Source organism: Neophocaena asiaeorientalis, unplaced genomic scaffold (assembly GCF_003031525.2).
Source record: "Neophocaena asiaeorientalis asiaeorientalis breed wild unplaced genomic scaffold, Neophocaena_asiaeorientalis_V1.1 scaffold336, whole genome shotgun sequence".
Lineage (NCBI taxonomy): Eukaryota > Metazoa > Chordata > Mammalia > Artiodactyla > Phocoenidae > Neophocaena > Neophocaena asiaeorientalis.
The window spans coordinates 1,829,341-1,854,481 of record NW_020174788.1 but is presented as its reverse complement, the minus strand read 5'-3'; the positions used below and the strand labels follow the sequence as shown (position 1 = coordinate 1,854,481).

The following is a 25,141-nucleotide window of genomic DNA, read 5'->3' as shown; positions in this document are numbered from 1 at the left end:
GAACTTGAACCTCCATGGATACAGAAGAGCAGGCGGCAGGTGCTGCCTGGCTGCCACTGACTGCTAAAGGGGTCACGAGGTTATAAAAGCAAAGAGCTGCGTCATTTTGCACACCCAGCATTTGATGTGTACCACTTGGCCTTCTCCCATAGTCATCTGCCAAACCCATATTACAGTGTGATGTTTTTAAAATGCGTGACTGCTTTAAAATAGTATTTTTATTTTTCTGCTTAGTAAATTTACACGCTCACGGCAAAAACTTCAAATATTATAATAATATATAACTTACCCTGCAAAAGTCTTCCATAGTGTCATCCACAAGGGAGAACCAGTATAGCAGTGTTACTTCCTGTAGTATTTCTTTGATTATTGAACATATTAATATATATTTTATTATCTCTTTTCCCAAAAATGAGATGATGCTCCACCTATTGTTCTAAACCTACTTTTTACATTTTATATATATATATATTTTTTTTCCCCTCCGTATAGACCAGCTTTACTCTTTGTTGATGGCTACAGAGTGGTCACAAGACAGATGAACCATAACTAATCTGACCGTTTGTCTATTGGTGGGTATTTAGGTTTCTCTAGACTTTTCAGTGTAATAAATAATGCCACAAGGATTTTCCTACTTCTTTATATTTTAAACAAATGTTTCCATAGGATAAATCCTATAAGGGAAATGTATTTATTTATTTTAGTTAACTGCTTTTAAGTACAATAAAAGAAATACACGTTCATGGTAAAATAGTGAAACAGTATAGAAGGATATGAGGTGAAAAGAAAGTCTCTCTACTTCCTACTCCCAAACCCCAGAACTACTCCCAGGAGTATCTGCTCTTAATAGCTTCTTGTGAGAAAACACATGCATAATTTTAATAGAGGATCCCAAATTGAGTCTGGAAACTGTATGAGAGTATAGTCCTGTTTCTTTTCTTTTCTTTCTTTCTTTCTTTCTTCTTGTTTTTTTTGTTTGTTTGTTTGTTTGTTTTTGTGGGGAGGTGGGGAGAGGGTGAGTAAAATCCTTTTATTTTCAGGTAGTCAGGGTGCTACTACTAATGAGATGGTGGACTTTAAGGGAAGCTTGAGTGTTTTCCCCACAGCACAACCAGCCTCATCGTAAACCAAGGTGTGAAAAGCTGAGGTGAGGAAAGCCAGTTTACTCTGGTTCGGCCATGACAGAAAGGTCTTGTGGAAAGAAAAGGAGGCAGGTGTGGGATGGATCATAGTTTCCTGGCTTTAAGTCAGTCTAGGAGCCTCAAAACCTGCTACCTTAGCTCCAGATCTTCCCAGAACTTGAAAGTTTACTGGGGGTAGGTCCAGGTGAACATGGACTGGGAGAGGGAAGAACCAGCAACAGCTAATTACAAATTACACTGGTGTTCTAGAAGACGCTGCTGTTTCCATTGAGATCACATCTTTATCAGGTACCAAGTAGCTCAGGTCATTATAACCCTGAGTTGCAGCTGTCAGCAGCATCCCTACTCCCCAAGAACTAAATGATTCAGAAGACCTAAGAGAACTAAGCCCAGAGAACTGAGACAACTTGCCCAATAATACTTGTTCTCATAGGGATTCCAGCCATGACTTTTCCAAGTTCCGAATTTCTGCTTGTCTCCCCTTCAGCACGAGGGTTCCCTTTGCCACAAAAGACAGAGAGCTGCATTGGGAGACTGGGAGGGAACTCGTGGGTTACCTCCAGCATGTTTTGCAGAGGGGATGGGACTAGAATCCAGGAAAGCTCCTAAAACCAATCTTAGAACTGATAGTCGGAATTCTGGTAGGGGTGGGCGAAAGCAGCCCCCAAGTCAGTCACTGAAGTTTCACCTCACATGACATCAGTTTTCATTTCGATTTCATTGTGCCGTTTCGGATTGGTACAATGGCTGGCTGTACCACACGACAGAAGAAGCAATGAACAAAATATTCAAAATGCCTGGTTAAAATCATCAAAAGTATTTCCTAATCTTAAAGAAACTGATAAAAACAGCATGTGGCTCCTTTTACAGTGTGATCCGAGAAAGCCTTTTTTTATTATTTTATTATTTTTGGCTGTGTTGGGTCTTTGTTGCTGTGCGCGGCTTTCTCTAGTTGCAGTGCGCGAGCTTCTCATTGCGGTGGCTTCTCTTATTGTGGAGCACGGGCTCTAGGCACGCGGGCTTCAGTAGCTGTGGGACACAGGCTCAGTAGTTGTGGCTCATGGGCTCTAGAGCGCAGGCTCAGTAGTTGTGGCGCACAGGCTTAGTTGCTCCGCGGCATGTGGGATCTTACCAGACCAGGGCTCGGACCCGTGTTCCCTGCATTGGCAGGCGGATTCTTAACCACTGCGCCACTAGGGAAGTCCCCGAGAAAGTCTTAAACGCATCGCTCCCCTTTGAAAAATACTGCTTCCCTTTGAAAAACACTCTCCCATTTGATGCTTGAAATTTGATTATCAAATCTCCCTCTAGGTTTAAGTCTCTAATACCTGTCCTAATCCAAACTCCTGTGAAACAAATCAAACCTTAAGCTCTCAGGAAGTTAAATCTTAGGTGAATGACTATTTGGGTGAAGTTTTGACGGGTGAGGGGGAAGGGAAGCAGAGAGCTAAAGTCCCCACATTTGCTAAAATGAGAGCAAATGTGACACAGATGGCAAGACCAGGCAACAGGCCCCTTTCAAGGTTTTGCCCTGGTTTTACAAATAATTGGCAAAGTAAACAAATAACTCCGGAATGTCAAAATCACCAGCATCACCAGTTAAATATTAATGTTGTCCTCCCAAATGGTGGTTCTCAGTTACATATTTACCTGAAAGAAAATGTGGACACATAAAGACAAGAGAGTGAGGTCTTGATCTTTGGGCAGCATTTGGAGAAGGAAAGGAAAGGAAGTAACACTTGGGTGGGTGGTTTACCATTTGAATGATTTTCTTTTGCTAGTAGGTTTATGTAGATCTTTTAAATCCTCTAAGTTAACCCACTGATTCAGGGACAGTTATTATTTCCACTTAAAAAAAACAAGGCAACAGAGAAGTTGAGACATTTGCCTGAGGTTGCACAGCTGGTCAGACAGACATGGGTTTGCCTGATATGAAAGTTCCGTTTCTCTCTCACTCAGCCTCACTGGAGGAGAAGGCTGAAGTTCTACTGTTTTTCAGAAGGGTGGAGATGTCCTCTTTCATGGGTAACCGACACACAGCTTCTTACTGATGTATCTGCTGGACTAGCTGAGCAGCCAAGGCACCAATGTTATAGGAGCGAAGAGGGAGCTCTGGGCTACCGCTTTGAAATCCAACATAAGCATTTCACAACCAAATGAGACAGAAACAAATCTCCACTGGGTCACGGCTTACAGAAATTGGTCATGCAATTGATTATTCAGCGTTGGGTTTGGGGAATGAAAGTCTCCTACCTTAAGTCAGGGCAGGTGCAAAGCCATGAAGCAGTCATTAAACACTCAGGCTCTGGAGTCACAGAGTTGAGCTTGTATGCTCACTTATAAAGAGACTTGGTCCCTCTGAACCTCAATGTCCTCACCTGCAAAATGGGGGAATAATACTCTGTAGGACTGTGATTAAATGAGATGGCCTGTTGAGTGCCTGAAGTATAGGAAATGCTCCCAAATGTTATGGTCTTTTTGTTTTTTCCTGCCTTCTTTAAAAGTCACAATCCAAAATTCTATTTCATAGGATACATTAACATAAAAAGAAAGGTGATGATATAAAAGCCACTTGCACAAGCTTACCTTGTACAAATATGTGGGCATCAGCATCTTTTTAGATTGTGTTTGACATATATCAAATGTCCAGGGTGAAGCTTTGCCATATGAGGACAGCTTTGAATGTGACCAAGAAAAGAGACAAGGCCAAGTGAAGTTCTGTGATCTTCACCTCAAGGGGTGCAGATGGAATAACGAGGAAGAATGAGGACCTGCTTTACATGGTGTCTCTCTTTCTCTGGTGGCTTTCATGTGGCTTCCTTGGAAGGTTTTACGCTGGCATTTTTTAGAAATAGCGCAGTTGTTTGGGATGATTACAGGCAGTCAGCATCTCCCGGAGAAAAAGCTGTGTTTAGCTCACTGACCGACTGTAACCCCCTGCCCAGCTCGGGGAAGGCACAGCTGACCCTGCTATTTACCACGTAGCAGATCTTTGGAAATCTGAGGAGGACTGGCCTTAGGATGTCAGAGAGACTGACCAAGCAGGACGCATTGTGAGGGGGGAACCTGATCACTCCTCTGGGGCTGAGAGTGAACTTTGATGATAGAATGTGAAATCCATTTCCCCCAAAGGCTCACCTGACAGTCTCTTAAAATCCATGTTGGAACTCAACGAATATTAAGAAGTCAAAGAAGATCATCTGAGTTTAGAGAAATCTTCCCTGGAAATCTTGAAGCCACACTGCCTAATAAGGTAGCCACCAGTCATGTGTGGCTACTGATCACTTGCAATGTGGAGAATCCAGATTGAGACGTCTTGTAAAGTACACAAAGTCTTAGCCCTTAAACATAATAGCTCTCAATTTTTTATGTTGATAACATGTGGAAATGATAATATTTAGAAATACTGGGTTAAACAAAATACTGTGCTCCTAAAATTAATTGTACTTGTTTCTTTTTGCTATTTTTAGTGTGGCTACTAGAAAATTTTAAATTCCATATATGGCTCACATTATGTTTCTGTGGGTTAGCACTGCTTTAGAACTTCACATAGAATTTGTATCCCTAGTCACAACTCCAGTTACTGTTTACGTCCACCTGATGCCCTGATTATGATGATCCCAGGCTATTAACAACTGATACTTATCCAGAATGTTTCTACCCCAGGGCTTTTGCTCTTGCTGTTTACTCTACCTCAGGGCTCACTCTCCCAGGCCTTCTCTTATCTGGCTCCTTTACTGACTTTCTGATCTCTTCTCAAATGCCCTGTCTCCAGTGAGGGCTGCCCTGACCACCAGTTGACCACATCAACCTGTCCTATTCTCCTTAGAGCACTTGTATATATTGTCTGCCTTCCCAACTAGACTAGAGCTCCATGAGAAGGTCTACCATGTTCATCTCTCTATTTCCTGCACTCAGAACACCACCTGGCTCAGGGCTGGCCCTCAATAAATATTCCTGAATGGCTAAACGCATTAGCCTTAAGTCTGATTGAGACTATTTAAGCTGCCTTCCAACTCGGCACCCTTCGTTTATATCATCCTAACTGGGCACCCATGGTGGACCAGCCACTGTGATAGGCTTGGTAACAGATGTCCTGGTCTTTACCCTCAGGAATGCAGGAGTTTCAGTGACAAAAATGTCTGCAAACAGAGTGGTCCTGTTACTGCCATGAGCCTTCTGTTGCATTTTACCATGTACGCTACTAAGGAAATAACCCAACAGAGGTTGAAAACCAAGATAACCTCAAAGCTCAGACTCCCTGTTTATCACCTGTAACTGCAGATGGTTTTTGAGAAGACAGCTCTCTTGTGCTCTTCTGCTTTTGAAAACAGATTACCCATTCCAAAGACTATGATTATGGGCAGGATCAGGACACGTATTTCTAGCTATGAAAGACTCTAAATGAGAAGAGAGTTTGGGTCCAAAGGGCACATGTTTTCAGAGGTTTTTAAGGGAAGACTGACCTCTTAATACATCCTGAGATTACAAAAGCACACTGGAGACCACTATGTGGAAGAGATGCTCATTTTCGTATTATATACCCTATAAATATGTGTGGGAAAGATAAATACATTCCAAATGGTTAACCTTGGCTAGCTCAGAGTTGTGGAGAAAGATAGGATACTGAAATACTAGAAATATTTTCTCAACATACCTCCATATTGTTTTATTTGTTACAATGAACATGGATAGATTTTGTACTTTCAAAAATGAATAAATTTGTTTTCAGAAAGAAAATTTAAAAAAAGGAAATACCACAAAACTTCCCTGTATTCAATAAAGAGTACTTCTCACATCTTGAATTTTTTTCATCTCAATTCTGTGCCTCAGCTACTAAAGCAAAGGCTAGCCATTAGGCTGAGTATCAAAAAGTGGTGAGTAAAGCCTGAGCTCATTTCTGGAGAAGTTGATGATGTCATACTTCCCAAATACTCACCAAGTGCCCTCATAGAGTGCCCTCAACTCTCTTGCCATAGTTAGGACTTCTTTAACCTCTTTCACTAGGAGGGTACCCTTTATTGAGGGCACATATCATAAGCCAGGTCATTTGTTTACATACTCCCATCTTATTCTGCAATCAACACTTAAAGGGCAGGCATTATTATCCTCACTTCTCAGACGTGGAAACTGAAGTTCAGGGAGGTAGATGAATGACCCAAGGTCACAGAGCTGGTTAGAAGCAGAGCCCAACTTTGTCCCTAGCCCTTTCCAACCTTGTGCCTGATTCACCACCATCTGTGCTACCTCTTTCTTAAGGATAAGCTAAGATGAATTGTTTTGCAACTGGTTCCATAACTGAATTAAACTCTATTCTCAATGGAAGCCTAATTCCAGGCACCTGTGAAAGGCTCCTGCTCTCCAAAAGCTTTTCCCTAACTAGCCTTCTATGGACCCTTATCGTCTACCAACCTAACATGCCCTGGGATCCAAGGACGAGGACCCTTAGAAATGGGTAACATGTGACATGGTTATAAATCACAAAGACCACCATGTGAATTAGTTATCAAGGAATACATCTAGAAGCTTCCAAGGAAATGAGACATGGGGCCAGTAAAATTTAATGGGGGTGTGGAGAAGGGATAGTTACAGAGCAGAGTCAGGAATGTCCTACAGGGGTGCCATTGTGAGATCATGGATAACTAAGGGACACAGAGGAGGCAGATATAGAAAAGAAAGGTGCCACTAAAGGTATTTGTCACCAACCAGGTCAGGCCTGAGCTCACTTACTATGCTAATAAGGCCATGAACGGGTACAAAGCAGAAAAAAACTGGCACACGTGTGGTTTCCCACAGATTGCACTACCCATCCCAGCTGTAAGTTCTGCAAATGCTGCTGTTTGTCACAAGGTACCTGGGATATAAGGCACAGTGGCTCAATGAACAGAAGTCAGTTACTCCATCAAAAAGATGATTCAAATAACATGGTCTCCCAGAAGTCTGCTCAGAGTGTTCTTCTCAGGCACTGAGGGCTAAGAAGCTTCTGGATATTTGGAGGGTTGGTTTACAGTGGATCTTATCTAGTAATGTATTTCTAGAAGCAGCCTGGACAAAAATATTGTCTTCCTTCTTCCTTAAATGGAACGTGCTTTTTCTCCCCACAGAAAAAGCGCACTTTGAAGGGCTCCATTGAACTTTCCCGAATCAAATGTGTCGAGATTGTGAAAAGTGACATTATCATCCCATGCCACTATAAATATCCATTTCAGGTAAGTGCATCAGGAAAAGGGGCTAGTTCCCCATTCCTTGGACAATGGTTAAAATGTTCAGTCATTGTACAAGAAGGTGGGACAGAGATGACTCTGTTAAAGGGTTAGAACTTAGACCAAGCCCAGAAGAAATTGCTGTTTTCTTTCAACCGATGATGCATTCATTCATTCAACAAAGATTAACCACAAAATCTTGAAAAAGTTGTCATTCATTTCCCTTTCCCTCGTGTCTTCCCCACCTCAAGGAAAGTCCTAAGTACTCTACTCCTGGGGGGAGGAAAAAAGCTATCAAGGGCCCCAAGCCTAATATTCCATAAGGGTGGTTTACTCATGACTTGGGACAACAGGTTACAATACTTGGTTATAAATTGCTTGGAGGTCCTGGAGTAAAAAGACTCAGATTTTATAATCTGAGAACTATATGGAGTTGTGCTGTCCAATACAGTAGCCAGTAGCCACATGCAGATGTTTACATTTAAATGTAAATTAATTTAAATTACACAATATTAATCAGCTCCTGAGTCACACTAAGCCACATTCAATGAATAAACTTTTCACACCTTCAATAGCCACACGTGGCTAGTGGCTAATTTATTGGACAGCAGAGATTTTAGAACATTTCCATCACTGCAGAAAGTTCTATTGGACAGAGCTGGTGGAGAGTATATTTAGTCTTTAGGTCATGACATCATCTAAATCTCGTTACCACTCTTGACATTTATGGTTCTGAAAGAGTGGATATCTTCTTGCACATCCTAGGGTACCGTTCATGTTTACCAATCTGAGGAGTTAATATTCCACTTTTTAATGTGGCATAAAAAAGGACTTTTTTCCTACTAGAAATATGACCTCCACAAGTTGGAATTTTTAGTACCAAAAGTAAAAGGAGTAACACATATTTTTCCCGTCATTAAAATTCCAATTACAAATGAGTGCATGGAAAAAAAAAAAAAGCCTGGTGAAATTCAAAGATGTGTAGTACATTAATAGTATTTGCTCAATGTCAATTTCCTGGTTTTAAAAACATACTATGTTATGTAAGATGTTATCATTGGAGAAAAGTGGGTGAAAAGTATACAGGAACTCTGTACTATCTTTGGAAATTCTTGGGTGTCTTATTTCAAATTAAGAAGCTTTAAAAAATCTCGATTATATATTGATCATCTAATATCTTACTCTTTCATATGCCAGATTTTTTTTTAATCACTGAAAAATTAATATGAGAAGTAAACGTCCTGTCTAGGTAAGCGGAGAACTCTTTTCTCCAGTGATTTGAATTTAGTGATGGCATACTGGTGACATGTATTCGAAGATGAGCTGTGGAGTTTCACCCTGTATCTGCACAGCATCCAAACTCCTGGATAAAAAGGACACTAGTCCCTAAATTACCCAAATGTTTGCCTTTTGATGACAACTTGAGACTCCACTCTTGGCCCAGTAAGCCAGGTGGGCCTGCTGTCAGTCATACATCTCTGGCTGCACTGTTCACCTTGAACTCTGTGTGTGTTTCCAGGTTGTGCATGACAACTACCTCCTGTATGTGTTTGCTCCAGATCGCGAGAGCCGGCAGCGCTGGGTGCTGGCCCTTAAAGAAGGTAATTAACCGCCTCTGCAATTGAATCCCTGAGATGCCTAGATCCTCTAGAAGGCTTGAGTTCCGTGATAGACTAAAGGGCGGCTGATGGTCAAACATTTCTCCCTTTTGGTGCTGGTGGAGGGTCCCACGTTTTCAACTTGGGTAACAACCAGTATAGTACAGGGTCAGGCAAATCCTCTCTGCCACCTGCTTTTGTAAAGGTCTGAGATAAGGATGTTTTTAAATTTTTTTAAATGGTTCTATTTAAAAGGGTTATGTAAATACCTCCGTAATATATCAGTTGTGCCTGCTGGTGAGCAAAACCTAAAATATTTACTACCTAGTCCTTTAAGAAAAAGTCTGCTGATCCCTCGTATAGTATGAAGAATAAGAGCATGGGCCCTTGAGTTAGATGACCTGGGTTTGAATGCTGGCTCTGCCACTCACTAGCCGTGTGTGCTTGGGCAACTTCCTCAACTGCTCTGTGCTTCAGTTTCTCCATCTGTTTTTAACAAGGGGAGGAGGAGGGAATAAAAAGAATAGTACCTGCCTCCTGGTATTATGCTAAGTAGAATAAGTCAGACAGAGAAAGACAAATGCTGTATGTTTTCACTTATATGTGGAATCTAAAAAATAAAACAAATGAATATAACAAAACAGAAACAGACTCACATAAACGGAGAACAAACTAGCAGTCTCCAGAGCAGAGAGGGGTGGGAGGAGGGGCAAAAGAGAAGAAGGGGATTAAGAGGTACCAACTACCAGTCATAAAATAAATAAGTCACAGGAATGTAATGTACAGCACAGGGAAGGAATATAGTCACTATTTTATACTAACTCTGTATGGTATGTAACCTACAAAAACACTGAATCACTGTGTGGTGCACCTGAAACTAATATCGTAAGTCAACTATACTTTTTTTACATAAATTTATTTATTTATTTATTTTTGGCTGTGTTGGGTCTTCGTTGCGACATGCAGGCTTTCTCTAGTTGCAGCGAGCGGGGGCTACTCTTTGTTGCTGTACAAGGGCTTCTCATTGCAGTAGCTTCTCTTGTTGAGGAGCACGGGCTCTAGGTGCACAGGCTTCAGTAGCTGTGGCACACGGGCTTAGTTGCTCCGCCGCATGTGGGAGCTCCCCGGACCAGGGCTCGAACCCGTGTCCCCCACGTTGGCAGGAGGATTCTTAACCACTGTGCCACCTGGGAAGTCCCCACTATACTTTAATAAATAAATTTTTTCAAAAGCACCTGCCTCCAGAGCTGCTAAGAGTAAGGCCCTTGGGACTATCCAGGCCTATAGTCAGAACCCAACAAATGTCAACTAGCCTTAAAGGTTTTCAGATCATTGTAAGGGTACTTCTTAGGACTCGCCTTCCCGACAGCATAATCAGAACCAGCACAGCGTTTATGAACATGAGATGTGGAGCCAGGTTGCTAAGGAGAAAATTCCAGCTCTGCCAACTATTAGTGTGTGACCTTGGGCAAATTCCTTGACTTTTCAGTGTCTCCATTTCCTCAGCTATAAATTCTAACTAGAAACAGGCAGTCATAGGGTTATTGTGAGAATTAAAAGTGTTAGGACGTTGATTCACTTTGTTATAAAGCAGAAACTAACACACCATTGTAAAGCAATTATACTCCAATAAAGATGTTAAAAAAAAAAGTGTTAGGACATGTCAGACACTTGGAATCATACCCAAAGAAAGCACTCAATCCATCTTACTATTATTATTATTTAATATTATTTTATTGTCATTTAGCCTGAAGCCCTGGATTTGCAGGAGAACTGGATTCAAATATTAATCTAAGTAGCTGTGGGGACTGAGGGTAGGCAAGCCATTTGAAATCTCGGGAGCCACGATGCCTCTATCTGAAAAATGAGAATAAACATACAAGTCTTATCTTCTTCCAAGGTTGTTGTGAGTCCCAAATGGCACGTGCCAGATAAACTGGGAAGGACTCTCAAGTTTAACAGTCAACGGGCAGAGAACGAACCCTAAAGTACGAAGTAACCAAAAGGGCCCCATCTATGCTCATTGGCCGTTCTACCTCGGTGGAGGGGTTTTACTCACAGGATGTTAAAGCTGAAAGAAGCATTAGAGATCATCTGTCTAGTCCTCTGTTTTTTTATACTTTTTTTTTTTCCTTAGGAGGAAAGCCTCTTTTTTCCTGTACCAAAATCTGACTTTAAAGCCACAAATCTAGACAGGATAAAAGCAAAGTTGCTATAGTTGAAGGTGGGAGAAATGGAGTGGTGAGAATCCTATCTATTCAGCCTTCCCTAAATTCCCTAAGGCACTTTTGTGGGGCCCATGGTCCCAGTCTAACAACATCATGGCACAGTGGGAACTGGGGCTCAGATGAGGTTTTTGCCCAACCTAAGGACACACAACTAACTCAAGGCAGAGCCGGATAAGAACCCAGATCTGCTGATGCCTAAATTCAATACGCACTCCTCCGTAAATGTATATGCCCGGAAAATAGGCCGTTTTTCTGACTATTCTAGGCAATACTCATGCAAACTCACACAGCAGGGTCAATCTCAAGAAATTATAAAGTTGGTGGCCCTTGATAGACTGACCTGGAAATAACTCTTCTGCCGGTGCCAACCCCTTTCAGAAACCAGAAATAACAACAGTTTGGTGCCCAAGTATCACCCTAATTTCTGGATGGACGGGAGATGGAGATGCTGTGCTCAACTGGAGAAGCTTGCTGTGGGCTGTGCCCAGTATGATCCCACCAAGAATGGTAAGTGACTATGAATTCCCTTTCTTCTTCATACAGTGACTGGCCTCTCTACTAGTAGGAAGGAAAGGCTCTTTGCTTCCCACCACCAGGGGTGTCCAGGATTGAATGCAAAAGTCCACAATTTCAAAATTTTCAGAAGGCAATCATCCGCCTCTACCACCAGTCTGTTGATGTGTTTTTTGTTTGTTTGTTTTTTGTGTTACGCGGGCCTCTCACTGTTGTGGCCTCTCCCGCCACGGAGCACAGGCTCCAGACGCGCAGGCTCAGCGACCATGGCTCACGGGCCCAGCCGCTCCGCGGCATGTGGGATCCTCCTGGACCGGGGCACGAACCCGTGTCCCCTGCATCGGCAGGCGGACTCCCAACCACTGCGCCACCAGGGAAGCCCTGTTGATGTTTTTTCATCTCAAGGCCGATATCTTTTTAACTCCTTGCTACTCAAAGTGTGGTTCTCAGACCAGCGGCATCAACATCACCTGGAAGCTAGTTAGAAATGCAAATACTAGGCCCCCTCCTAGGTCTACTGGATAAGAATTTGTATTTTAACAAGATAAGATCCCCAGGAGATCTGTGTGCACAGTAAAGTTTGAACAGCACCACTATACCTTCAAGTTAGGAAATTTGATCGCCACAGTCTACTCAAATCTGAAGTTGTAGAGACAGCCCTAGAGATACATAATGTTATCTGTTACGGTGGCATCATATCACACGTGTTCAATCACACAAGTTGAATTCTATACACTTGGAGGGGGAAGAAAGTAAAACCAAAAAAACTGCTCATTTTACAATGTGGCTTCTCCCCACCTCTACTTACTTGCCCTTGACCTCCACAGTCTCAGAGAAAAGGAGGCCACAGCCTAACTGCACAGCAAAAACAAAAGATATTGTTTTTTGGGCTTTGAGGTCAAAGACCCAGGTCCTAGAGATCGGAGTGCACCTCGATTTTATCTTATGTGATGACTTTGGGACCTGAACCCCCAGTGAAGGGCAACTCCACTCTGATGCACTTTTACGTACATTACACTCTCATTCCTCATAACCACCTGGGGTAGATGGTACGATGTTAAAGAAAGAGGAGGCTTGAGGACTTCAACATGCTCAAGGTCATACAGCGAGGAGGTGCTCTGCAAAGCCACTGTTTACTAGGAATGATGGATCATGTGGATTGTTTGCTTCCATAGCCCTCTCCTCTCAACCTCTCTTACCGTACTTAACTTTTCTCATCCATCTGTTTCTTTTTTGCACTAAAACCTAATACCTCAGATTGACAGCCCAAGGCAGATGTGCTTAAATGTAACACGTGGCTGGGTTTTCTGCGGCTTCCTGAGTTGCAGCCACTTTTTTTTTTTTTTTTTTTTTGCGGTACGCGGGCCTCTCACTGTTGTGGCCTCTCCCACTGCGGAGCACAGGCTCCGGACGCGCAGGCTCAGCGGCCATGGCTCACGGGCCCAGCCGCTCCGCGGCATGTGGGATCTTCCCAGACCGGGGCACGAACCCGCGTCCCCTGCATCAGCAGGTGGACCCTCAACCACTGCACCACCAGGGAAGCCCTAGTGCCACTTTTAAAACAACTACTTCTCACCCTCTACCTTGGGAGAGAAAGTTCAAGGTTACCAGTCCCTTGGCCCAGAAGAATATTTACCTAGTTTTAGAGGTCAGTGATCCCCTGCATTAGCCCTGTGAACCATCCTCATGAAGGTTAGTATCTCACGAAAAAGAAATGGAAGGTTTTATACGAGTGGAATCAACCACAAGAACAGGATGGTGTGGGCTTGCCTCAGTGACTGAAAGCTCTTTCCAAGGCCAGAGTAGTCTCCAAATTCCTGCCAGCACCTTGCTGTAGGTCCTTGGATGGGTCACTTTGCCATAAAGGACCCTAATATCCTCATCTCTAAAATGGAAGGGGAAGTTTTAGGGGTCCTAAGACGAAATATTCTCTAAGCCCATTTCCAATTCTGAAATTCTTTGCATCTATGTTTCTGTTTTGCAATTTCCACCATGTATGTAGCAGCTGTTCCTATCCAAGGCAGACAGTATTTCCCTCCGCTGAATGGTACACACATGATAGAGGTGGGAGGAACATCTGAATGACTCACCAGGGTAGGACTGATCATGCTAAGCTCCTCCCCACATGAAGCCAGGGTCTAACAACTGCACCCTGCTGCTGCTCCTGCTTTTGAGTTGCAGTCTACCACCATCTCCTCCTCTGAGCCTGTCCTCACTTTCCCTTCCTCTGACTTGGTTTAAATAACGTCATGCACCATAGTTTTGACAGAATTGAGAGCAGACTTTCGAAGAAGCACACTGCACTGGGCACGTAGCACATGGTCATCTACTCTGAGTGAAGGCTTGTAGAATTCCCAGTGTTGGGCACATGTACCAAGCAGGGTCTAAGAGCACAGGGCTTCAGGATGAGAAACACCTGGTGTGAGTCCCAGCCCCCCATCACGTCCTTGCTCTGTGACTTCATATATGTTACTTAACCTTTCTGAGTCTCTGTGCCTGTCTCCTCATCTGTAAAATGGGGATTATGAGAATAAGTAGCTACTTTGTGGGGGTGCTGGGAGACTCAGTGTAGGTGGGGAAAGCTCTTAGCACAGCTGCAGGCACTTAGTGAGCCTGCAATAAATGGTAATTGTGTCTCCGAGCCTTTCTCATTTGTGGACAGAAGAATCTGAAGCCGAGATAGTATGTGTGTGTCTGTCTGGGAAGTAGCAGAGGTGGTTGGGTTTTAAACAGACTCTGCTATACCCAACGCACAGCAGCACTTAACGTCTGCAACGAGAACTGGCCCCGATCTCACCACATACGAACTTCACCCAGAGAGGGAGGAAGAAAGGCAAGAGCAAGGCCAGAGGAAGAAGAAAGAGAGACCAGGCACAGAATGCTCAGGGCTGGAAGGAGCTCAAGTCCACACAGCTTGTGTGTGGTGGAGCTGGGGTTAGGACACCTGGCTCCTGGCTCCAAGCTGAATGCCGAATAGGAACCATGTTTTCTATTATGTATGTCTCCTTCTTCTCTGTTAACTGCACACCCAATACCCAATCCTGCCCTTGCTTAAGGAGTTAGCACAAGGGCTGGGCTCCAGCGTCAATATGTGAATCTCTTCTTACTACATCCCTGACACAGGCTACCCACCTCCAAGTCAACACCCTGCAGAGATGAGGCTCTCGCCACCTGTAGATGCAGCCCACTCCCTATTTACCTCTAATTGTTAAACAAGTCCTTGAACTGAGCAGAAGCCTGGGCACTGCCTCCCATATCACACATCCTCCCAGACACACAGACACACAACTTAGGTCCGTTGATTCCAGGCTTGACCTTTTCTAGTGCCTCAAAGGACAAATGCTGAGAGACACGCATGCAGAGATGAAAGGGAAGAGAGAGGGAAAGGGAGAGAAAGAAGAGAAGAGAAAGAAGAAAGAGACACAGAGAGGAGGAGCCATGGAGACACAAAGAGATAAACAGAGCAGGGTGTTGGGGTGTTGTCTGGGGGAGTCAGCAAGAACAAATACTGGGAGTCCTTAAGATAAGTAACTGAAAGTGGATTCCAGCCCTCTCAACAAGCAGCGCGACGACCTCTCACCTCACCCACCCCCTCCTCAAGCCCACAGGGGCACCAGGAAACCAGTGAGTCACTGTCCCCCTGAGTCACCAATTCCAAGTCTTGGTTTAACAGGTGGAGGTGCCTTTGTGGAAGGCTCCGTGCCCACTGGGAAGGACACACACTGAGAACCAACGTCAGCCCCTTTGGGCGAGGCTTTTCCTGGGGATACAGGAAGAGGGGCCCAGATATTGGCTTCTGGAAGTCTCTGGTGTCTCCTGGAAAACAAGATTGGGAACGAGCAGGCTGAAAGAAAAAAAACCCAGGCCTTGTGTCTCATCCTCCCCTCCTGCTGTTCTCTTTGGGGCCCCTTTTCTCTGAAAAGCCCCCTGCCGCTCACCTTTAGTGGGGCACATTCGGTTTCATGCTCATTTTCTTTTTCTGTTTTTCTCGTTTCAGCTTCAAAGAAGCCTCTTCCTCCTACTCCTGAAGACAACAGGGTGAGTGAGAGCACGAGGTCCGGGTGCGGTGGGCTGGCGGCGCCGCGGGCTACAGCTCTGGTGTTTCCCATCTGCCCAGGTTTCTCAAATGCCGGGCAGATGCAGCAGATTTGTGGTGATGCAGCTGAACTCAACACCATGGGTTTCTTGGGCCTGAATTGTCTCGTGGGTGTGTCCAGGTAAAAGCCACCAGATCTTCACCCCACTGCCTTCACTCGGCAAACACTTATTGCTAACAAACTGTGCAGCCAGGCACCTGACTAGGTTGGGGCATAATAACAGCTCACAGCTATATAAAATGTGTATTTACCCCACCCTTTGACATACAATCATTTTGGAAGCATACATTTGAGAATACCTTTTATTCTTCAAAGCATATCCACACTTTTACCAGCTATTTCGAAACTCACTATCTTCTCTAGCCACTTCAGAGGGTTATAGTTTTACTCTCGTGTGAAAGCTTGGGAAAGCAAGTCCCATGAGAGGTTCTCCCAAAGCCATTCAGTAACTTAGTAGTCAGGCTAGTAGGATGCAGTTTCTGGTGTGGTGGTCTTGAACTCGAGTGGTGGTTCTCAAAGTGTGGTCCAGGGACCAGCAGCATCAGCATCACCTGGGAGCTTGTTAGAAATGCAAATTCTCAGGCCCCACCCCAGACTTACTACATGCAAAATTCTAGGGGAGGAGCCCAGTAATCTGCATTTTAATAAACTTCCAGGTGATCCTGAGGCACACTGGAGTTTGAGACACATCTGTCTAATGTACTGACTTACAAGACTTAGGTGATATCAAGTCAACTCTCGGGAAGCTATTTAGTCAAGAAGACAAAAATAAATAAATAAATAAAGGAGAAAGATCAACCTAAGTCCTCACTTTATGGTAACGTCAACACTGATATCCACATCTGAGTAATTGCCCTTTATTCTAGAACCTACTGATTCAGCTTCTTCATGCTTCTTCCTGAAGAATGAGCTCCGCTTTTTCCCTCCAGCCAATATGGTGACATTTCAAAGACTGGCAGCTTCCCCATAAGGGAAGTTCTCTGTCGCTCAAAAGTGAACTGGCTTTCAGATTTGTCGTCAGCCCCCTTCCTCACAACAGGAAAGAAGTGGACTGAAATTGTAGCAGAAAATGAGCTCTCTCCCTTTTTATTTCATTCATCTTCTAAAGAATATTTCACCATCACCCTGGAAAACATGGTTTGGAATCCCCCTGCCCTGGCTTGTCGGGGGTTCCCCCCACAGTCCCACCTAAACCCGTACTTCTGCACCTTAGACTGGTTTGCTCCTGTCTGGTTTTCACTATCAGTGAAGGTGAAAGTCAGAAAACAGGGCCTATCCATCTCCCCTTGGACGCCACCACTTGGCTTTTCAGATTTCTTGGAGGAGAAGCCTCTATACTGCTCTAGCACTCCAACCACAGGGCTTTTGGAATCACAGCTGTAGCTTCAACCATACGTCTAAATCCACAGTAACATTTCTTTTATCTTGAATTACTTGAATTCACTTCTCCCTTCACCTTCATGTTCTGTCTTCTAATGAGTGATGGCATCTTGAGTTGGCATCTAGAGAAACTATACTTTTATTGATCTTTTTAGCCACCAAGGAAGTCCCCATATATGTTTTTATATACAAATATTGGGGCATGACTATACTGGACAACATAATAAAATCAAATGCACCTGTATTTGAATCCTGCTGGATTTGGCAGCTCAAATGCAACTGATAGAGGAATGTAGTATCAGTGACTCAAAACTAGTATTACCATCTGTGATAAGATTTTCCAAAATGGCAAACAACTCTTGGTCAAGTTCTGAACTAAACAAACTGTAATCTCCCCTCAATGTAAAGGGTGGCTGCACTCCTAGGAAACCAAGTACTTCATAGGGTTGAGGTAGAATCTAGGCTCAGAATGTTATTGTACATTATTGTTGTAAGCAGGCTGCTCACCACGTGAACGTCTAACAGGACATTGAAAAGTTGTACAGGCTGTGGGATGCGGCAGAGGGTTTTGCATCCTTGACCCTCTCCCATTCAATGCTAGTAGCACACCTCAACCTTTGTGGCCTTTGAAACACTGCCATACATGTCCAAAATGCCCCCTATGGAAAGGTTCCACATGGTTTGAGAACCCTGCTCTGACCTTTCTCTTGATAATAATTAATCACTTGGGCCTATAATGAGATGAATACCGTACCATATCCTTTCTTTATCTTCGGGTGCCCTTGCACAACTCCTTCCTCCACTGGCTTTTAGGGTGAAAGCCTCAGGCCCAACAACTCTTATCTGTAGTTCCCGATATATCACCTCACAAGCTCCACAGATAATCTTGACTTCAAATTCCAATCTGGGCTCAGCTGGGATGACACACTGTATCAGTATGACAATTTTTTTTAAATCTCCAGTATGTTTATGCCACCGATTGCTTCGTGTACTCAGAGAACTTATGATTTCCCATCACCGAATCTCATTCTAGCCAGTAATCTCAATCTCTTCCCATGTTTGCTGTCTCACAAAGTCTGCCAACCTGTAGCAGGTGTGCCCACCCTGAACCCTTGTGATTGTTTACAGTCTCCTCTTCACATCTCAATATCTCTTCCTAAGAAATGTACTGAAAAGTAGAGACATAGGCAAGACAGCCCACAAGAGGAACAAGGGGTCCCACATGATACAGTAGAGAAAGCATAAGGCTGATTCAATTGCTAAACTTGGCCACATCCATTTCTCCATCTGGGCCTCAGTTTCCCTATTCGAAACAAAAGAATGGATCAAGTGATCTCTCAGAGGCACTCCAGCTCCAATAGTCTATGATTCTATGGATCTGGACAAGCCCACAAATAAAATCAGAAAAGCATGGACTGAATGATTTAGTGTTGACTTCATCCCCTTTGCGAACAATGGGATGCTTCTAGCAGAGAGGCTGTGAATTGTGACATGGTTCAAGGAAAGAAACAAGCAGACTTTTGTGAAAAGCACAGCCACTGGGAATTCACTGGAGTCAGAATTTACCACATAGAATGGGAGAGGCAACGAACTCCAGGTATTGAATGTCTTTGTGTCCTATTCAGCACCATAAGCCTAACTCATACAGAAAGCCAACTAGGCAGGCAAATGGCCTCGGCAAATACCCCCAATGGTCTGTAGGAACCGGTGTCTGGCCTGGCATAGGTCCAGGAGCAAGTTACAGCTCGGGAACTTGCTGACCTCATTCCACAGTTTACCTCCTTTCTGCATCTTTGCTTGATTTTATTGTGTCCCTCCTCCAGCAGTTACTTCGAGAACCTGAAGAAACCTTGGTCATTGCCTTGTATGACTACCAAACGAATGATCCACAGGAACTCACGCTACAACGCAATGAGGAGTACTACCTGCTGGACAATTCCGAGATTCACTGGTGGAGAGTTCAGGACAGGAATGGGTAAGGTACCTTCGTGGTTGCTGTCCCAGTTTTTGAGGTGAGGTGGGAACAAAGGAAATACTGGAACGACTGTCCTACCTCTCTCAGCAGGACCACGGCACTGAGTTAGGAGAGGAGAGTAGAGGCAGAAGGAGGAAGGAAGAAGTAGTTGAAGAGGGTCTTCCCCCTTCTCAGAAGTGGCTGGGAGGCAGTCACTTGCTATACTGGCTCCCTGCACCCCATCAAGCACTCCCAGGCTCCAAACTCATCGAAAAATCTCCTGGGTTCTTCCACTGACATCCACAGTTTGGGAGAAGGGCAACTTGTTCCACAAAGCACCATTGTTCTTGAGTGTTTAAGTAAGGTTGAAGGTACATCCCACTGTGAGGGTCTTATTTTTGGTGGAAAGAAAAGGTGCGTACAGATGGTGCAGATCAGTGGTTACACTAAGAAGCATCAGGTAAAAAATACTAAAGATTTAGTTAAACCAACAGCCTTTGAACGAGCCATCCGAATGATTCGTGGAGAAAATAAAGTTGTGCAAATACGGTTTGCCCACTATAGGACTTTCAAATGAAAAAAATCTTATGACCCCTCCTCTGATCTGAAATATAGGAAAATTACTGTTATTGACTTTCAGAATGCTCTGGGATGTATATGACTTAGATACTAGTGCTTAGTTTAAAGTTATCAGATTCACACTGCTTTATAAGGCTTTATTTTTTTCCTTTAAATATCAGAGGTATTTACCTATGCCCTGGAATAGTCTCCAGAATCATCTCCAGAAGATGATTTCAGTCATTGCCTAAATCCAACATAAAAATGTGCCATAGGGCTTCCCTGGTGGCGCAGTGGTTGAGAGTCCGCCTGCCAATGCAGGGGACAGGGGTTCGTGCCCCGGTCCGGGAAGATCCCACATGCCACGGAGCAGCTGGGCCCGTGAGCCATGGCTGCTGGGCCTGTGCGTCCCGAGCCTGTGCTCCGCAACGGGAGAGGCCACAACAGTGAGAGGCCCGCGTACCGCAAAAAAAAAAAAAAAATGTGCCATAATTTAGCAAATTCCCTTCTTGGATGCTTAGGTTGTTTCTAATATTTTGCAAATATTAACGATACTGCAATTAACATTTTTCTATATTAATATTAAGGGTTTAAATATTTTCAAAGTGTGAGGTTATTATTAGTTTCAAAATATTTTAAAAAGACAAAGAAAACACTCCATCATTGCAACATCTGGATAGCCTATGTCAATGCTTTATAAAAAAAAAAAAAACTAACAATAGCAAGAAATATACATAAAAAAAAGCCACCCTCCATTTGCCCGCACATCAGTCCTAAAAGTATTCATTATTAAGTTACTTGTTCATCCTAAGCAAAAAAAGTTATACGTATACAAATGCATCCTCTTTTCATTTGCACTAAGGTGGTCCATTCTGGTCTTCACCTTGCTTTTAACCTTTAATGATATATCTTAGAGATACTTTCATATCAGCACATACAAATCTACCTTATTCTTTAAATAACTGCATAGTTTTAGAATGTATCCTTGCATTATAAATATTTAGACAATATTTTATAGTGGGACATTTAGTTTCCAGTTTGCTCAGTGAAGATCTTGTATTGCTCGTGTTCATGTATCTTGGTAATCTTTTGAAATTTATATATTTTTGAAAAAAATTTTTCTGAAAAAATTTTTTTCTTTGGGAAAAAAATATATATCTCACATTTCTAACTATGGAACTGGTGAGTCAGACTATGTGAAGTCTTAATTTTGAAAGATAAATCCCTCAAAAATTTTGCCAAATTCCCACCAACAGGGTATTCGAGTGCCAACACTGGGTATCATTAAACTTAACCCAAAAAAAAGGACCAATCGTTGAGTAAAAACAAAGAGGTACACAAATATCTTTAGGGTTAAGGCTTTACTTTTCATATATATCAAAACTTACATTTTCAAGGCACCATCTCTTTAAGTAGCCTTATCAACTCCACTGCAGGGGAAGTGAGGGAGAGGTATAAAACAAGATTAGATCAAGAACTGTGATCTTGGAGGCAGTGTCTCTTGCTAGCTGAGAACAGACGCCAAAGCCCCTCATCTGGAACCTCTCTCTCTAGTTGACTGGGGGAAACAAACAAGACCAGTCACCTTACCTTCTCTTTGCCTGTTATGGGGAGGTCCATAGCAGAAACAGGTCCAAGACTGCCTGGCTCTACAAACACCAGAGAAACTTACTCACAAATTCATCCCTTCAATCAACTGACATTTCTATTTTTTTTTTTTTTTTTTTTTTGCGGTATGCAGGCCTCTCACTGCTGTGGCCTCTCTCATTGTGGAGCACAGGCTCTGGACGTGCAGGCCCAGCGGCCTTGGCTCACGGGCCCAGCCGCTTCGCAGCATGTGGGATCTTCCCGGACCGGGGCACGAACCCGCGTCCCCTGCATCGGTAGGCAGACTCTCAACCACTGCGCCACCAGGGAAGCCCCAACTGACATTCCTTTAGCACAACTAATGTGCCAGGAAATTTCTTCTCCTAGGTCTCACTTCCCCAAATGACAGTTTACCCTTTGTTCATTGGCCTGTGGAAAGGCTCAACTCTGCACTTCATAGGCCATCAAAGAGGACACCCCAGAGGCCAATTGGGCATGTGGGAATTTCCCCAGTTTGCTTTGTAATAGCCTGGTGAAGCAGGAAGTACACAAGATGGGGAAAAAGGAGACTTGGACTTGAGTATCAGCTGCTTTTGTTGTACAGGACTTTGGAAAAGTCACTGAACTTCTGTGAATCCATTTCCTTAACTGTAAAATGCAGATGATAATATCAGCTTTCCATCTCAGAGTGTTGAGAAAATCAGTGAGATGAAGAAAGTGAAAGGGCTTTGTAAATTCTATACCTACACACAGGTGAAGAGAATTATCATCATTTTGTAGATAACCCAGCTTTGGCTGACATATTAAAACACAATCATTCTACATGAAAGTGAAAACAGTATTTGACCTATTAATACAATTGTAAACACATGGTGTGGCAAAAACAGACGTAATTAAAAGGATTGCCAAAAGAAAGACATAAAAGAAATAGCAAACTTGAGAATAAGTTGACTCCCATCAGTTGGCACTGACTGCCTTGAGCACTGGGTTAAGAATGATTCTGAGGCTGGGTGTTCAGTTCTCCAAAGAAAGCATGCCGTAATTGACTAGCAAGGTCAGGTCAGCCATGGGTACAAGATATGAGATATCCCATATTTGACATCACCATTCTTGATTTCTTCACTCCTCAGAACAATTATGTGAAATAGATTACACATTCCCCATTAAACATAAATCACTAGGGACTTCCCTGGCGGTTCAGTGGTTAAGACTTCGCCTTCCAATGCAGGGGGTGCGGCTTCGATCCCTGGTCAGGGAGCTAAGATCCCACGCGCCTAGGGACCGAAAAACCAAAACATAAAACAGAAGCAATATTGTAACAAGTTCAATAAAGACTTTAAAAATGGTCCACATCAAAAAAAATCTTAAAAAACAAAACAAAACGAAAAACCATAAGTCACTAGATTACAAAATGGCCTTGTACAAAAATTAAAACAGGTGATAGAGTAAACAGCAAGAAGTTATGAGACATCTTTTTATAGATTGCAGGGTCTGGAGGGATTTTACAGGTGATGTAGTTTAGGTCCTTCATTTTACAGGTACAGAGTCAGAGGCCTAGAGAGTGAAGGAGACACTGTTCTCACCTTGCAGTATTAAATGCGATAGTGTTTTGAAAAGTACAAAGCTACACACAGGTGTAAGGTATTTTGATGTTCTTATTAGTCTCTTAATCCATATGTCTTTGTTTATACACAATTTATTCCTGCTCAAAAGAAACCCCCAACCGCAAATCCAGCATGATTTTATCCTTTTTTCTCATGTTTTACCATTTATGTTGGAAGGAGCTCATTTAACAAAAAATATTAGGGAGGCCTTGAATTAAAAGCTCACAAGTTCGACTGGCAGTATCTTTTGGGACCTGTGGTTGGAAAGTAATTCTTTATGTTTTATTTATTTTGGTTTCCCGACTGTAAAACAACACTAGCACTAAAGCGGAAAAAATACTGATTATTACACACACACACACACACAAATGTTTCCTAATAAAAAATAGAGACTGAACATTAATCTTTTTTCTAGAGGAAATTTCCAGAGGAAATTTCCAGAGGAAATTTCACAATGAAGAGATTAGCAAGCAGAGTTATTAAAGTAACCACTTCTTATTTATTATGATTCATATTTTAGTGGTAAAATCTACATAGCCTTTAACAGATAGCAGGTTGTTATTTTTAGCAATTCTTTTATTTGAAAATTTTAAAATGTCTTATCCCGAATGCTAAATAACATGAGACTTCATCTTTAAATGACTTTTGGTTGATTAAACCTATGAAATGGAGATGTGAAATTAGTTCTACATTAATCTAAACACTAATTTCCCTTTTAACAGGCATGAAGGATACGTACCAAGCAGTTATCTGGTGGAAAAGTCTCCAAATAACCTGGAAACCTACGAGTAAGATATTTTATTTGTTTTCCAAAAATATGGTGCTAAGGAGTCCTCTTACATTAGGAGTGAATTATTGGTTGATTATTAAAATACCAGGCATTTTCTCTTCTTGACCTGCTTTCTTCTCCCCCCATACTCTGATCCCTAAGTAAACAGTTGAGGGTCACTTCACTTTATTTATTTTCTTTTTTATTAGAAAGGTATTTTTATTTATTTATTTATTTAATTTATTTGTTTTGGCTGCATTGGGTCTTCATTGCTGCCCACAGGCTTTCTCTAGTTGCGGTGAGCGGGGGCTACTCTTCGTTGCAGTGCGCGGGCTTCGCATTGCGGTGGCTTCTCTTGCTGTGGAGCATGGGATCAAGGCATGCAGGCTTCTGTTGTTGTGGTGGGCAGGCGCAGTAGTTGTGGCTTGCAGGCTCTAGAGCACAGGCTCAGTAGTTGTTGCGCATGGGCTTAGTTACTCCGCAGTATGTGGGATCTACCCCTGCCAGGGATCGAACCTGTGTCCTCTACATTGGCAGGAGGATTCTTAACCACTGCACCACCTGGGAAGCCCAAGGGTCACTTTATTTTATTTATTTATTTTTGGCTGCATCGGGTCTTAGTTGCGGCATGCAGGATCTTACGTTGCAGTGTGCAGGCTTCTCTCTAGTTGTGGCGTGCGGGTATTTTTTCTCTCTCTAGTTGTGGCGCACAGGCTCCAGGGCACATGGGCTCTGTAGTTGTGGTGCACGGGTTCCAGAGTGCTTGGGCTCTGTAGTTTGTGGCCCGCAGACTCTCTAGTTGAGGCGCATGAGCCCAGTAGTTGTGGTGCATGGGCTTAGTTGCCCCTGCAGCATGTGGGATCTTAGTTCCCTGACCAGGGATCGAACCTGCATCCCCTGCATTGTAAGGTGGATTCTTTACCACTGGACCACCAGGGAAATCCCGAGGGTCACTTTAAATAGAAGGGGGAGGGTATGTGTTCTCATCTCCCCTTTAATCTAAGGGATGATTTCCAGATGCCTGCACATAACTGTGGTCAAAGGAAAAGGTTCTTCTGGGAATCCCAGGAATATTTATCTTACTTGAGAAGGAAAAAACACTATGAACACTGGATCAAATACAAACTGACTTAAAACATGGTTTAATGCAATACTTCCAATACCAAGATAGCAGACAAAAATATAGTATTAAATATCTGCTTAGCTTGTGTTGTTTATTTCAAGATGGCATTTAAAAGAAGAGTTCACACGGATATAATTTTTATTTTTATATTTATTTTTCTGCAGTACGCGGGCCTCTCACTGTTGCGGCCTCTCCCGCTGCGGAGCACAGGCTCCGGACGCGCAGGCCCAGCGGCCATGGCTCACGGGCCCAGCTGCTCCGTGGCATGTGGGATCTTCCCAGACTAGGACACGAACCCGTGTCCCCTGCATCGGCAGGCAGACTCCCAACCACTGCGCCACCAGGGAAGCCCAGTTTTTGTTTTTTTTTTAAATTTATTTTTGGC

The 25,141-nt window shown here is 43.2% G+C and overlaps 1 protein-coding gene across 2 annotated transcripts in view; it reads left to right on the top strand.

The window, feature by feature from the left end:
* The window catches only part of ITK (IL2 inducible T cell kinase), a 67,400-nt gene that overhangs the window by 13,096 nt on the left and 29,163 nt on the right, over positions 1–25,141 (top strand). The window contains exons 2-7 of one of the 2 annotated variants that reach the window (XM_024760143.1): positions 7,247–7,351; positions 8,865–8,946; positions 11,550–11,678; positions 15,682–15,722; positions 18,985–19,136; positions 23,587–23,652. In XM_024760143.1, coding sequence (XP_024615911.1) covers positions 7,247–7,351; positions 8,865–8,946; positions 11,550–11,678; positions 15,682–15,722; positions 18,985–19,136; positions 23,587–23,652 — 575 coding nt within the window. The remainder of the gene's footprint in view (positions 1–7,246; positions 7,352–8,864; positions 8,947–11,549; positions 11,679–15,681; positions 15,723–18,984; positions 19,137–23,586; positions 23,653–25,141) is intronic. The other variant, XM_024760142.1, reaches the window with a different exon arrangement.